At 45.4% G+C, this 14,194-nt stretch overlaps 1 protein-coding gene across 1 annotated transcript in view; it reads right to left on the bottom strand.

Annotated features, from left to right (window-relative positions):
* Positions 1 to 7,332, bottom strand: part of prkci (protein kinase C, iota) — a 68,932-nt gene extending 61,600 nt beyond the window's left edge. The window contains exon 1 of the mRNA XM_021588751.3: positions 6,951 to 7,332. Within this exon, the coding sequence (XP_021444426.1) occupies positions 6,951 to 7,033 (83 nt within the window). The 5' untranslated portion in view covers positions 7,034 to 7,332. The remainder of the gene's footprint in view (positions 1 to 6,950) is intronic.
* Positions 7,333 to 14,194: the final 6,862 nt, after the last annotated feature.

Here is a 14,194-nt window from a genome sequence, read left to right as displayed (position 1 = left end):
AGTAAACATCCACACCTCGATGGTGCCAAGTGTGCTTATGTCAGAATAACGAGGAAGTAGGAAAGAAAATGGCAACTTCAGACTATTTCTTGTCTAGCGATCCATGACAGCAGAGTACACTGCCTTAAGTGATTAGAAAGAGATTATACTGATTATTAAAAAACTATTAAAAAAAAAATCTAAATACACACATTGCGAGATATTTGGCGGAATATACGAGCATGCCTCTACATAGCAAAACAATGGGGGGAGCTCAGCGTTCCAAAGGCAAAAGGTATTCCGGGGCTAGCGTTTGATGACAACGGAGTACGCTGCCCAGCCTTACATAATAAGATAAGATTCTCATGGTTGCGAGATATTTGGGGAAATAGACAGACATACCTATATTTCCCATGTAGGAAACAATGGGACGACCTCAGAGTTCCATGGGTCATTTTTTGTTGTGATTGACGTTTTAACTAACAGCAATTGGTTTAGCGTGGGCAGGTCTCACTGCCAACAATAGCAAAGCAAGCATTGTAACTGGGAATAGAACATTCTGAAAGTGAGTTGGTACCACGGTGCTCAATACAACTAATAGGAGCTGGCAGGGTGAAAAATGCCCTAAAATAAGGCCTGTTTTTCCACATTACTTCAAAACTACAGCAAGCAGCATACAGTAATATTATCAAACTGGGTTCCAAGGCGGATGTAATGAATTCGTTATTATCTATTGTTCAAAATGTTGTGTCCAGCGTACACTGAGTGTAGAAAACTTTAGGAACACCCTCCTAATATTGAGCTTCACTGCCTCCTTTTGCCCTCAATTCGTCGGGGCATGGCCTCTACAAGGTGTTGAAAGCATTCCACAGGGATGCTGCCCCATGTTGACTCCCATGCTTCTTACAGTTGTGTCAAGTTGACTGGAAGTCCTTCGGGTGGTAGACCATTCTTTTTTATTTGAATGAATTTTACCCCTTTTTCTCCCCAATTTCGTGGTATCCAATTGTTTAGTAGCTACTAACTTGTCTCATCGCTACAACTCCCGTACGGGCTCGGGAGAGACGAAGGTTGAAAGTCATGCGTCCTCCGATACACAACCCAACCAAGCCGCACTGCTTCTTAACACAGCGCCATCCAACCCGGAAGCCAGCCGCACCAATGTGTCGGAGGGAACACCGTGCACCTGGCAACCTTGGTTAGCGCGCACTGCGCCTGGCCCGCCACAGGAGTCGCTGGTGCGCGATGAGACAAGGATCCTTGCCTAGTTAAATAATGGTTACACATGGAAAGAGTAAGTGTTACTAATGTTTTGTACACTCAGTGTACATGTGAGAGGTATAATATTCAGACACTCTTGGAGAAGGACATTGAGAGAATGCCTTTGTAGTTTGAGCAGTGTTTCTGCATTAGCCTTCATAGGGGTACTTCATTAGTTACGTATGAGAAAAGTAATTACCGTTGTTCATTTTCTGTAACATGGGTAACTAGGGAGAATGGAATTCTGCCCCTTCCCCTTGTCGCCACTACCCACTAAAACCCCAGCGGCAGCCCCATCTGCTGCTAAGCAGGTAGGTCATTGGTCACTGGTGAGCACCCAAGCAGGGAGAGTGTTGATCAGTGTGCCCCTCTCCCCAGGCAGCACACCGAGGAACATCCATCTCTCTGTCACCACTGGAGGCATGTACCCTCAATCTCCATTGCAGCTATAAACACCCAGCTACTGTAAATCTCAATTTGCCTATTCAGGAGTCTAGTGATTCATTAACTCCGTCAGTGATTTCAATTTTAGAACCATGTTTTGGCGTGATTATGTGTCTGGTTTCAAGTAACTAGCAGCAGGCTTAAGGATACATTCAATCATATAGCCTACTTCGGGTAGAAACCCAAATAAAAGTATGTAGATAGAAAGGTGTGTGGGTGTCATGTATCCTGGAATGGAGTTTCATAAAAACTACAGCTGCATATTACCCGAGACAGCATTGCACACACATTACATATGCTACCGTTCAAAGGTTTGGGGTCACTTAGAAATTCCCTTGTTTTTTGTCCAATAAAATAACATCAAATTGATCTGAAATACAGTGTAGACATTGTTAATGTTAGAAATTACTATTGTAGATGGACATTTTTTTATGGAATATCTACATGGGCATACAGAGGCCCATTATCAGAAACCATCACTCAGGTGTTCCAATGACACTTTGTGTTAGCTAATCCAAGTACATCATTTTAAAAAGGCTAAATGATCATTATAAAACCCTTTTGCAATTATGTTGGCACAGCTGAAAACTGATCTGAATAAAGAAGCAATAAAACTGTCCTTCTTCAGACTAGTTGAGTATCTGGGGCATCAGCAATTGTGGGTTTGATTACAGGTTTAAAAGTGACAATTGAACAGTTGGTACCTGGACAGTACACAAGTTGATTGGTTTGCTCTTTTGACACTACCAACACGTGTTCAGATTAAATATACACCGAGTGTAAAAAAACATGAAAAACAATGGATCTTTCCATGACAGAGTGACCAGGTGAACGCTATGATCCCTCATTGATGTCACTTGTTAAACCCACTCCAATCAGTGTAGATGAAGGGGAGGAGACAGGTTAAATAAATATTTTAAGCCTTGAAACATGGATTGTGTGTGCCAACTCAATTCAAGGAAGGTGTTCCTAATGTTTGGTATACTCCGTCTACATGAATGTCACCCTCTTTATGGTGATGTATCCTAAATAGGTACACAAAGGTAGAAATATGCGATATCCTCCTTTGCATATTGGAATATTTTATATACACTGGCTTTTATTTTAACGAGCTCCACCAAAAAGTGTTAAATTAAAATATATTTTATATTTGAGATTCTTTAAAGTAGCCACCCATTTCCTTGATGATAGCTTGTTGACCGCTTTCTGGGCATTCTCTCAACCAGCTTCATGAGGTAGTCACCTGGAATGCAATTCAATTAACAGGTGTGCCTTCTTAAAAAAGTTAAGTTATGGAATTTCTTTCCTTCTTATTGCATTTGAGCAAATCAGTTGTGTTGTGACAAGGTTGGGGTGGGATACAGAAGATAGCCCTATTTGGTAAAAGACCCAAATCCATATTATGGCAAGAACAGCTCAAATAAGAAAAGAGAAACGACAGTCCATTATTTTAAGAAATGAAGTGCAGTCAATCCAGAAAATGTCAATAACTTTTTTTGGAATGAGATGCTCTCCCTCTACTGTGTGTGCATCTTGCTAGACATTACTCAAATGGTGAGGGGCTGAAACTCATTGGCTGGAACTCAAATTGCAAGGGGGCTAGCCCACATGGGGGAAAATGCAGGATAAAAGGGATTTTGTGGCTAATTGCTTATGCATGTATGAACTCCACATTGACACATCCAGCCCCTAGGCATGAGGTTTAAAGAAAAAAACGTCCTAGTCGCCAAAGTTCAGGAACGTGTTTTTAACCCTTTACACTCATGGGAATTGGCTTATATGGATAGGGCTAAATTGAAATGTTTACTACATTAGATATGTGAAAATAATGGTCGTAATAGAAAGGACAAAACAGTTCAAGACTGAATCCAAACATTACACTTGATTTTATGTGCATTTGTTGATAACAAAATCTGAAAATAATCGGAATACATTCAGTGACGTGATAAGAATATTCCTGGAAAACGCTTGGTAGGTGCACCATAAAACAAAATTATCAAGGGTTTGTGTGAGAGGACTAACTGGTGTCTCCATGTGGCCACACACCTCTCCAAAGTGTGCTCAGTTCCTAAGTAATTGCCATGCACTTCAATAATACTGACCAAAACTATAAATTCAACATATAAAGTGTTGGTCCCATGTTTCATGAGATATAATAAAAGAGCCCAGAAATGTTCCATACGCACAAAAAGCTTATTTCTCTCAAATGCTGTGCACAAATTTGTTTACATCCCTGTTAGTAAGCATTTCTCAATTGCCAAGATAATCCATCCACCTGACAGGTATGGCATATCAAGAAGCTGAATAAACGGCACAATCATTACACAGGTGCACCTTGTGCTGGGGACAATAAAAGGCCACTAAAATGTGCAGTTGTCACACAACAATGCCACAGATGTTTCAAGTTGAGGGAGCGTGCAGTTGGCATGCTTGGCTGCAAGAATGTCCACCAGAGCTGTTTCCAGAGAATTGAACGTTCATTTCTCTATCATAAACCACCTCAATGTTTTTTTAGAGAATTTGTCAGTACGTCTAACCAGCCTCACCACCACAGACCATGTGTAACCACACCACCCCAGGACCTCCACATTCGGCTTCTTCACCTGCGGGATTGTCTGAGACCAGCCACCGGACAGCTGTAAAACATTTTGACCAATCAATAAAACGTTTTCCGCGTAAACTTAAAAACGACTAAATTCATATAGAAAGTATATAGAAAAGATAATGGAACAATATATTTTTAAATAAGATCTTTGAGAAAAAAAGAAGAAAAAAAAATAGACGGCCAAGGATAAGAAATCCCCAAAAAAACATGACATGGGGATTGCATGGGACATGGGACATGGGACTGCATGGGACATGACATTGATTTAGTTATAATGTTTGAGTCATTCAGACAGCATAAGAACACGGCATAAGCCATGGCAAAATGTGTTGAATTGCAGGAAACTAGCTTAAAAACATAAAATGTTCTCTCAAACCCATGACAACATGTGTAGTATTGCAGGAAACCAGCTTTAAACTATAAAAATGTACTCATCACCATGGCAAAATGTGTAGAATTGTGTAAAATCACCCCCTCCCCCAACTTTGCCACCGCTGCTGAAAGAAATCCTAGGGGAAACACTGCAGTGCTATGTTGTTCATTGCTCATGCGTCATGTTTACTTTACAAAGAGGAAGTTGATAGCAGCTGATGTTTGGTAGTGACATTGAAACTCCTGAGACAAATGTATGTTGCGTTAAAACTAAGACAGCAGACAGGCTTACAAATGGGCCTAGAGATAGAACAATATTTACGAGTGTAAGCCTTAAAACCAGAAACTTGAGTGATGACTATGAGCATTCCACTGTCAGTCAGGTGACTTAAAATAATTGGAAACAGGTTGCTGTATCATTACTCAAATGTGCTATATAAATGAATAGTTACTAAGCTTATTGTATCATCATTGCATCCAGTATCTGTTACCAGCCGCCATGCCTCTATTTTAACCACTACTCCCTCTATTCTAACCACTACTATGTGTCAATAAAGAGTAATGACAGTGACAAGCAGAGACTGCCACAGCCTGACACCAGACCAGACCCTGCCTACTGCTGGCCTTGACTGGAAAGCTGGCTGACAGCAGTGTGGGTCTGTGTGAATGAGACTATGAAAGTGAACGGAGCTAGAGGGCAGTTCTCGCTACCGCCATCTCTCTTCTGTCAAACTGACCATTATTATAGGACAGTATGAATGCATACTGCAGCGTTTCCCAAACTCTGTCTTCAGTTTAGTGTTTTGCCCTAACACTACACAGCAGATTCAAATAATAAAAGCTTGACGATGAGTTGATTATTTGAGTATTTCAGTCAGCTGTGTAGGGTAGGGCAAAAAAGTAATCGTGCACCCCTTGGCATCCCAAGTACAGGAAACCCTGGCACACTGTGCAGTCAAAGCAGAGCCATGTATACATTATATGACTCTGATACAAAGTGCAGCAGACATAAAGGAGCAGGCTTGATGGTTAGAATCATAAATTACATTCAGATGAGAGCCAATTAGTGTATGATGTAAGCCTGGATCCAATTGAATGGTTATGTTTTAATCTGATTGGATGTAGGCTAACAGATGAGCTATTCCACAAAAATTCCCTTTACCCCCATCCTTCGCAAATGTACATGTACAACCGCCAATGCTGATTTAAGGCCTGCCTAGATGGCTTGATGAAGTGTGACCCAACACTGTACTTGACCAACCAATGAAATGTTTCATCCCAGATTCCCCACATACTTGACCTTCCAAGGCATTGATCTCAGAAATATTTTGGATGCTTTTGTCTCCATACATTTTTTTTATTTTTTTTATTAAAAAGTATCCAGGGACAATAGAGTGCTTGCAGGGCGGTAATTAGAGTGAGTGGGAAATACAACAGGTCTGGCAGAAGTTACTGGTAATACACGTTTGGCCAGTCTCTCTTTTGGGAAAAACAACAATCACAGACTCCATCACACAGCAAGAAGTGTCATGGCAACACCTGTGTGTGACAAATGATTTCCATGTCTGAATACAATTACTAGGTCCACTATTTACTGACTATAAATAACTAGCTACACCCCAAATAATGGCATAATCATGTCATGAACATTAAGTATCTGTAATTGTTGTAAACTCTCACCTATCTATGTCAAAGATAAGAAAACAAATCCGTGATTACATCCAATGTGAGCCTCACATAATAATAATGTCACAGGATGTTGTAAAGTTTGCTTTACATCAATTATTGTAATAGTGTAATTTGAGCTGTGACAACAATAACTCACCAGGTTCAGTACAGTACGGCTATATCAGGACACATGATGAGTATCAAACATCCAGCTAGCATAATCAAAAACATCAGCTAACTGGTTTGAAGTTACCATTTAGCTAGCTAGTGAACTAGTACATTCAATGTAGCTTAGTTATGTCTCAGAACCTGTAGCTAGCTACCAAGCCATAAACAATGGAAGAAACTTCACTCACTAAAAATAGATTGATATTGGGAACGTGCATGCTAACTAATACTGGCCAACATTAAGTAGCTAGGTAACGTTAAGTTAGCAACAGCTAACTAACTACATTTCTGGACAGTTTCACTTGTCTGTCAAGTTTATAACGTTAACTAGCGAGCTAACTTAGCTAAAAAGCTAACTGTCTGGCTAATAAAGCCTAGCCCAAGTTCCTAACGAGTCAAATAACGAAGTGCTTTATTCCGACACAAATCACACAAACCCTAACCGTCTACTTACCCTTTGTAATAAGCTTTTACCCGGACTTGGTGAGGGTTTTCGCCGGGGTGAGACATGGTGCTGTCCCGCAACGTCGGCATCATAAGCCCTCGGAATCGGAACTCCGCACGCCAAATATGTTTTCCTTCTGGCTGCGACAAATTTAGCTGTGTACCACGCCGAAAACAATCTCCTCTGTAACTTGCCTCGATAGATACAACAATTAGATAGCTGACTTGCTATGGAAAATAACAATTTGAGTCTTGTTAATTTGACAAAATCCAGACAAAGTAGTGTACAACTTCAGGAGTCCGCCAAACAACACTCCCTACTGCAATAAGGCCTCACGACGGACGAATCCATTAGCGGAATGTAGGAGGGGCCAAACAATATTTGAATCAACAAACTGAACAAGAAGATACACTGATCGTAGATAATATTTGGTAAATTAAACATATTTAAGGCGAATCATATGATTATCATATATTGTAATTATAGACAAAGAGTACATTTTATTTTTAACACAGTACTGTAAATGTGAATGTGTTCATGATCCCTATTGTACCAAATTAAATGCAAGGGCGTTTGTGTTGTCCATGGGAACATTTATATATGGCCATTTATACATATAATATATTTTCTATGAAAATATAATGTGGTAGTTGGAAATATAGTTATTGAAATAAAATTAATATTTTTTACAAATGAATCGCTTTGGCTGCCTTTCTCATATAGAACGACTACCGACAAGTAGGACTCACATCTGTAGCCATGAAGTGCTTCAAAGGCTGGTCATGGCTCACATCAACACCATTATCCCAGAAACCCTAGACCCACTCCAATTGTCATACCGCCCCAACAGATCCACAGATGATGCAATCTCTTTCGCACTCCACACTGCCCTTTCCCACCTGGACAAAAAGTACACCTATGTGAGAATGCTGTTCATTGACTACAGCTCAGTTTTCAACATAATAGTGCCCTCAAAGCTCATCAATAAGGTAAGGACCGCCACGCTGATCCTCAACACAGGGGCCCCTCAGGAGTGCGTGCTCAGTCCACTCATGTACTCCCTGACTGCACGGCCAGGCACGACCCCAACACCATCATTATGTTTGCCGATGACACAACAGTGGTAGGCCTGATCACCGACAATGACGAGACAGTCTATAGGGAGGAGGTCAGAGACATGGCCGTGTGGTGCCAGGACAACAACGTGATGACGACAAAGGAGATGATTATGGACTACAGGAAAAAGAGGACCAAGCAGGCTCCCGTTCTCATCGACGGGGCTGCAGTGGAGCAGGTTGAGAGCTTCAAGTTCCCTGGTGTCCACATCACCAACAAACTAACGTGGTCCAAGCACACCAAGACAGTCGTGAAGAGGGCACGACTAAACCTATTCCCTCTCAGGAGACTGAAAAGATTTGGCATGGCTCCTCAGATCCTCAAAAGGTTCTACAGCTGCACCATCGAGAGCACTGGTTGCATCACTGCATGGTATGGCACCTGCTCGGCCTCCGACCGCAAGACACTAGAGAGGGTAGTACGAATGTGTCATGTATTGTCATGTTGTGTCTTGTTTCTGTCCTTTCCCTTCACCCTGTCTCCCTCTGCTGGTCGTTATTAGGTTACCTTTTCTCCCCCTCTTTCCCCCAGCTGTTCCTTGTCTCCTCCTAACTACCTCGTCACCCCTTTTCCCACCTGTTCCCTTTTTCCCTCTGATTAGTCCTCTATATCTCTCTCTGTTTTTGTTTCTGTCTTTGTCGGATTCTTGTTTGTGTTATTCATGCCTGAACCAGACTATCGTCATGTTTGCTGCAACCTTGTCCTGTCCTGTCGGAATCTGCCGGTCCATCTGAGCCTACGTTTGTTTTGTTATTAAAGAAGCTCTGTTTATGTTAATTCGCTTTTGGGTCCTCATTCACGCACCGTAACAGAAGAATCCGACCAAGAATGGACCCAGCGACTTCGGATCCTCTCCACTCAGCCGTCGAGATCCAGGGAGCGATGCTAGGCAGACACGAGCAGGAATTGTCTGCTGCTCGACATGCCGTTGAGACCCTGGCCACCCAAGTCTCCAACCTCACAGAACAGGTTCACCATCTCCGCCTCGATCCACCGGCCACTTCCAGGGCTTTCGAATCTCCGGAGCCCAGAATCAATAACCCGCCGTGTTACTCTGGGGAGCCCACTGAATGCCGCTCGTTCCTCACCCAGTGTGATATTGTGTTTTCTCTCCAGCCCAACACTTACTCCAGGAGCACTGCTCGTGTCGCCTACGTCATATCTCTCCTTACTGGACGGGCTCGTGAGTGGGGCACGGCAATCTGGGAGGCAAGGGCTGAGTGTACTAACCAGTATCAGGACTTTAAGGAGGAGATGATACGGGTTTTTGATCGATCTGTTTTTGGGGAGGAGGCTTCCAGGGTCCTGTCTTCCCTATGTCAAGGTAATCGATCCATAACAGACTACTCTATTGAGTTTCGCACTCTTGCTGCCTCCAGTGGCTGGAACGAGCCGGCTTTGCTCGCTCGTTTTCTGGAGGGTCTCCGCGCAGAGGTAAAGGATGAGATTCTCTCCCGGGAGGTTCCTTCCAGCGTGGATTCCTTGATTGAACTTGCTATTCGCATTGAGCGACGGGTTGATCTTCGTCACCGAGCTCGTGGAAAGGAGCTCGCGTTCTCCGTTGCCCCCCTCTCCGCATCACTACCATCTTCCTCTGCCGGCTCGGGTGCTGAGCCTATGCAGCTGGGAGGTATCCGCATCTCGACTAAGGAGAGGGAACGGAGAATCACCAACCGCCTCTGTCTCTATTGCGGTTCTGCTGGTCATTTTGTCACTTCATGTCCAGTAAAAGCCAGAGCTCATCAGTAAGCGGAGGGCTACTGGTGAGCGCTACTACTCCTGTCTCTCCTTCAAGATCCTGCACTACCTTGTCGGTCCATCTACGCTGGACCGGTTCGTCAGCTTCCTGCAGTGCCTTAATAGACTCTGGGGCGGAGGGCTGTTTTATGGACGAGACCTGGGCTCGGGAACATGACATTCCTCTCAGACAGTTAAGGGAGTCCACGGCCTTGTTCGCCCTGGATGGTAGTCCTCTCCCCAGGATTCAGCGTGAGACGCTACCTTTAACCCTCACTGTTTCTGGTAATCATAGCGAAACCATTTCTTTTTTAATTTTTCGTTCACCTTTTACACCTGTTGTTTTGGGCCATCCCTGGCTAGTTTGTCATAATCCTTCCATTAATTGGTCTAGTAATTCTATCCTCTCCTGGAACGTCTCTTGTCATGTGAAATGTTTAATGTCTGCTATCCCTCCTGTTTCCTCTGTCTCTTCTTCACAGGAGGAGCCTGGTGATTTGACAGGGGTGCCGGAGGAATATCACGATCTGCGCACGGTGTTCAGTCGGTCCAGGGCCACCTCTCTTCCTCCACACCGGTCGTATGATTGTAGTATTGATCTCCTTCCGGGAACCACTCCCCCCCGGGGTAGACTATACTCTCTGTCGGCTCCCGAACGTAAGGCTCTCGAAGATTATTTGTCTGTAGCTCTTGCCGCCGGTACCATAGTCCCCTCCTCCTCTCCCGCCGGAGCGGGGGTTTTTTTTGTTAAGAAGAAGGACGGGTCCCTGCGCCCCTGCATAGATTATCGAGGGCTGAATGACATAACAGTGAAGAATCGTTATCCGCTTCCTCTTATGTCTTCAGCCTTCGAGATCCTGCAGGGAGCCAGGTTTTTCACTAAGTTGGACCTTCGTAACGCTTACCATCTCGTGTGCATCAGGGAGGGGGACGAGTGGAAGACGGCGTTTAACACTCCGTTAGGGCACTTTGAATACCGGGTTCTTCCTTTCGGCCTCGCTAACGCTCCAGCTGTCTTTCAGGCATTAGTCAATGATGTCCTGAGAGACATGCTGAACATCTTTGTTTTCGTTTACCTTGACAATATCCTGATTTTTTCACCGTCACTCCAGATTCATGTTCAGCACGTTCGACGTGTCCTCCAGCGCCTTTTAGAGAATTGTCTTTTTGTGAAGGCTGAGAAGTGCTCTTTTCATGCCTCCTCCGTCACATTTCTCGGTTCTGTTATTTCCGCTGAAGGCATTAAGATGGATCCCGCTAAGGTCCAAGCTGTCATTGATTGGCCCGTCCCTAGGTCACGCGTCGAGCTGCAGCGCTTTCTCGGCTTCGCGAACTTCTATCGTCGTTTCATCCGTAATTTCGGTCAGGTGGCAGCCCCTCTCACAGCCCTTACTTCTGTCAAGACGTGCTTTAAGTGGTCCGTTTCCGCCCAGGGAGCTTTTGATCTCCTCAAGAATCGTTTTACATCCGCACCTATCCTTGTTACACCTGACGTCACTAGACAGTTCGTTGTCGAGGTTGACGCGTCAGAGGTGGGCGTGGGAGCCATTCTTTCTCAGCGCTCCCTCTCTGACGACAAGGTCCACCCTTGCGCGTATTTTTCTCATCGCCTGTCGCCGTCGGAACGTAACTATGATGTGGGAAACCGCGAACTGCTCGCCATCCGCTTAGCCCTAGGCGAATGGCGACAGTGGTTGGAGGGGGCGACCGTTCCTTTTGTCGTTTGGACTGACCATAGGAACCTTGAGTACATCCGTTCTGCCAAACGACTTAATGCGCGTCAGGCGCGCTGGGCGCTGTTTTTCGCTCGTTTCGAGTTCGTGATTTCTTATCGTCCGGGCTCTAAGAACACCAAGCCTGATGCTTTATCTCGTCTCTTCAGTTCTTCAGTAGCCTCCACTGACCCCGAGGGGATTCTCCCTGAGGGGCGTGTTGTCGGGTTGACTGTCTGGGGAATTGAGAGGCAGGTAAAGCAAGCACTCACTCAAACTCCGTCGCCGCGCGCTTGTCCTAGGAACCTTCTTTTCGTTCCCGTTCCTACTCGTCTGGCCGTTCTTCAGTGGGCTCACTCTGCCAAGTTAGCCGGCCACCCTGGCGTTCGGGGTACGCTTGCTTCCATTCGCCAGCGTTTTTGGTGGCCCACCCGGGAGCATGACACGCGTCGCTTCGTGGCTGCTTGTTCGGTCTGCGCGCAGACTAAGTCCGGTAACTCCCCTCCTGCCGGCCGTCTCAGGCCGCTTCCCATTCCCTCTCGACCGTGGTCTCACATCGCCTTAGATTTTGTCACCGGACTGCCTTCGTCAGCGGGGAAGACTGTTATTCTTACGGTTGTCGACAGGTTCTCTAAGGCGGCTCATTTTATTCCCCTTGCTAAGCTTCCTTCTGCTAAAGAGACGGCACAAATCATCATCGAGAATGTTTTCAGAATTCATGGCCTTCCGTCAGACGTCGTTTCGGACAGAGGTCCGCAATTCACGTCTCAATTTTGGAGGGAGTTTTGCCGTTTGAATGGGGCTTCCGTCAGTCTCTCTTCCGGCTTTCACCCCCAGTCTAACGGTCAAGCAGAACGGGCCAATCAGACTATTGGTCGCATCTTACGCAGTCTTTCTTTTCGCAACCCTGCGTCTTGGTCAGAACAGCTCCCCTGGGCAGAATACGCCCACAACTCGCTTCCTTCGTCTGCGACCGGGCTATCTCCTTTTCAGAGTAGCCTCGGGTACCAGCCTCCGCTGTTCTCATCTCAGTTCGCCGAGTCCAGGCCGCTCAGGCTTTTGTCCAACGTTGCGAGCGCACCTGGAAGAGGGTCAGGTCTGCACTTTGCCGTTATAGGGCGCAGACTGTGAGGGCTGCTAATAAGCGTAGAACTAAGAGTCCTAGATATTGTCGCGGTCAGAGAGTTTGGCTCTCCACTCAGAACCTTCCCCTTAAGACCGCTTCTCGCAAGTTGACCCCGCGGTTCATTGGTCCGTTCCGTATTTCTCAGATCATTAATCCTGTCGCAGTTCGACTTCTTCTTCCGCGATATCTTCGTCGCGTCCACCCGGTCTTCCATGTCTCCTGTGTCAAGCCCGTTCTTCGCGCCCCCGCTCGTCTCCCCCCCCCCCCCCATCCTTGTCGAGGGCGCACCCATCTACAGGGTCCGTAGGATTTTGGACATGCGTCCTCGGGGCCGTGGTCATCAGTACCTAGTAGATTGGGAGGGGTACGGTCCTGAGGAGAGGAGTTGGGTTCCCTCTCGGGACGTGCTGGACCGTGCGCTGATCGAGGATTTCCTCCGTTGCCGCCAGGTTTCCTCCTCGAGTGCGCCAGGAGGCGCTCGGTGAGTGGGGGGGTACTGTCATGTATTGTCATGTTGTGTCTTGTTTCTGTCCTTTCCCTTCACCCTGTCTCCCTCTGCTGGTCGTTATTAGGTTACCTTTTCTCCCCCTCTTTCCCCCAGCTGTTCCTTGTCTCCTCCTAACTACCTCGTCACCCCTTTTCCCACCTGTTCCCTTTTTCCCTCTGATTAGTCCTCTATATCTCTCTCTGTTTTTGTTTCTGTCTTTGTCGGATTCTTGTTTGTGTTATTCATGCCTGAACCAGACTATCGTCATGTTTGCTGCAACCTTGTCCTGTCCTGTCGGAATCTGCCGGTCCATCTGAGCCTACGTTTGTTTTGTTATTAAAGAAGCTCTGTTTACGTTAATTCGCTTTTGGGTCCTCATTCACGCACCGTAACAGAATGGCCCAGTACATCACTGGGGCCACGCTTCCTGCTATCCAGGATGTCTATATCAGGCGGTGTCAGAGGAAGGTTCTAAAAACTGTCAAAGACTCCAGCCACCCTAGTCATAGACTGTTCTCTCTGCTACCGCACGGCAAGCAGTATTGGAGTGCCAAGTTTAGGTCCAAGAGGCTTCTAAACAGCTTCTACCCCCAAGCTATAAGACTCCTGAACACCTAATCAAATGGCTACCCAGGCTATTTGCATTACCTCCCCCCTTTTTACACCACTGCTACTCTGTTGTTATCATCTATGCATAGTCACTTTAATAACTCTACCTACATGTACATATTACCTCAACTAACCAATGCCCCCGCACATTGACTCTGTACCGGCACCACCCTGTATATAGTCTCGCTGTTGTTATTTTACTGCTGCTCTTTAATTACTTGTTACTTTTATTTCTTATTCTTATCCGTATTTTCTTTAAACTGCATTGTTGGTTAGGGGCTCGTAAGTAAGCATTTCACTGTAAGGGCTACACCTGTTGTATTCGGTAATAACCTTTGATTTGACTTGATTTGAGAAACAACACATGAGCATGACACATACCAGCATTTCTCTGTCTGATCAACATAGCCTAATCATGATTTATGTATGGTAATTATATATGTAAAAACATATTTGCCCCGATCTG

Source organism: Oncorhynchus mykiss, chromosome 28 (genome assembly GCF_057628025.1).
Source record: "Oncorhynchus mykiss isolate SJ-2025 chromosome 28, ASM5762802v1, whole genome shotgun sequence".
In the NCBI taxonomy this organism is placed as follows: Eukaryota; Metazoa; Chordata; class Actinopteri; order Salmoniformes; family Salmonidae; genus Oncorhynchus; species Oncorhynchus mykiss.
The sequence above is the reverse complement of the archived record's forward strand: the minus strand, read 5'-3'. Positions and strand labels throughout refer to the sequence as shown.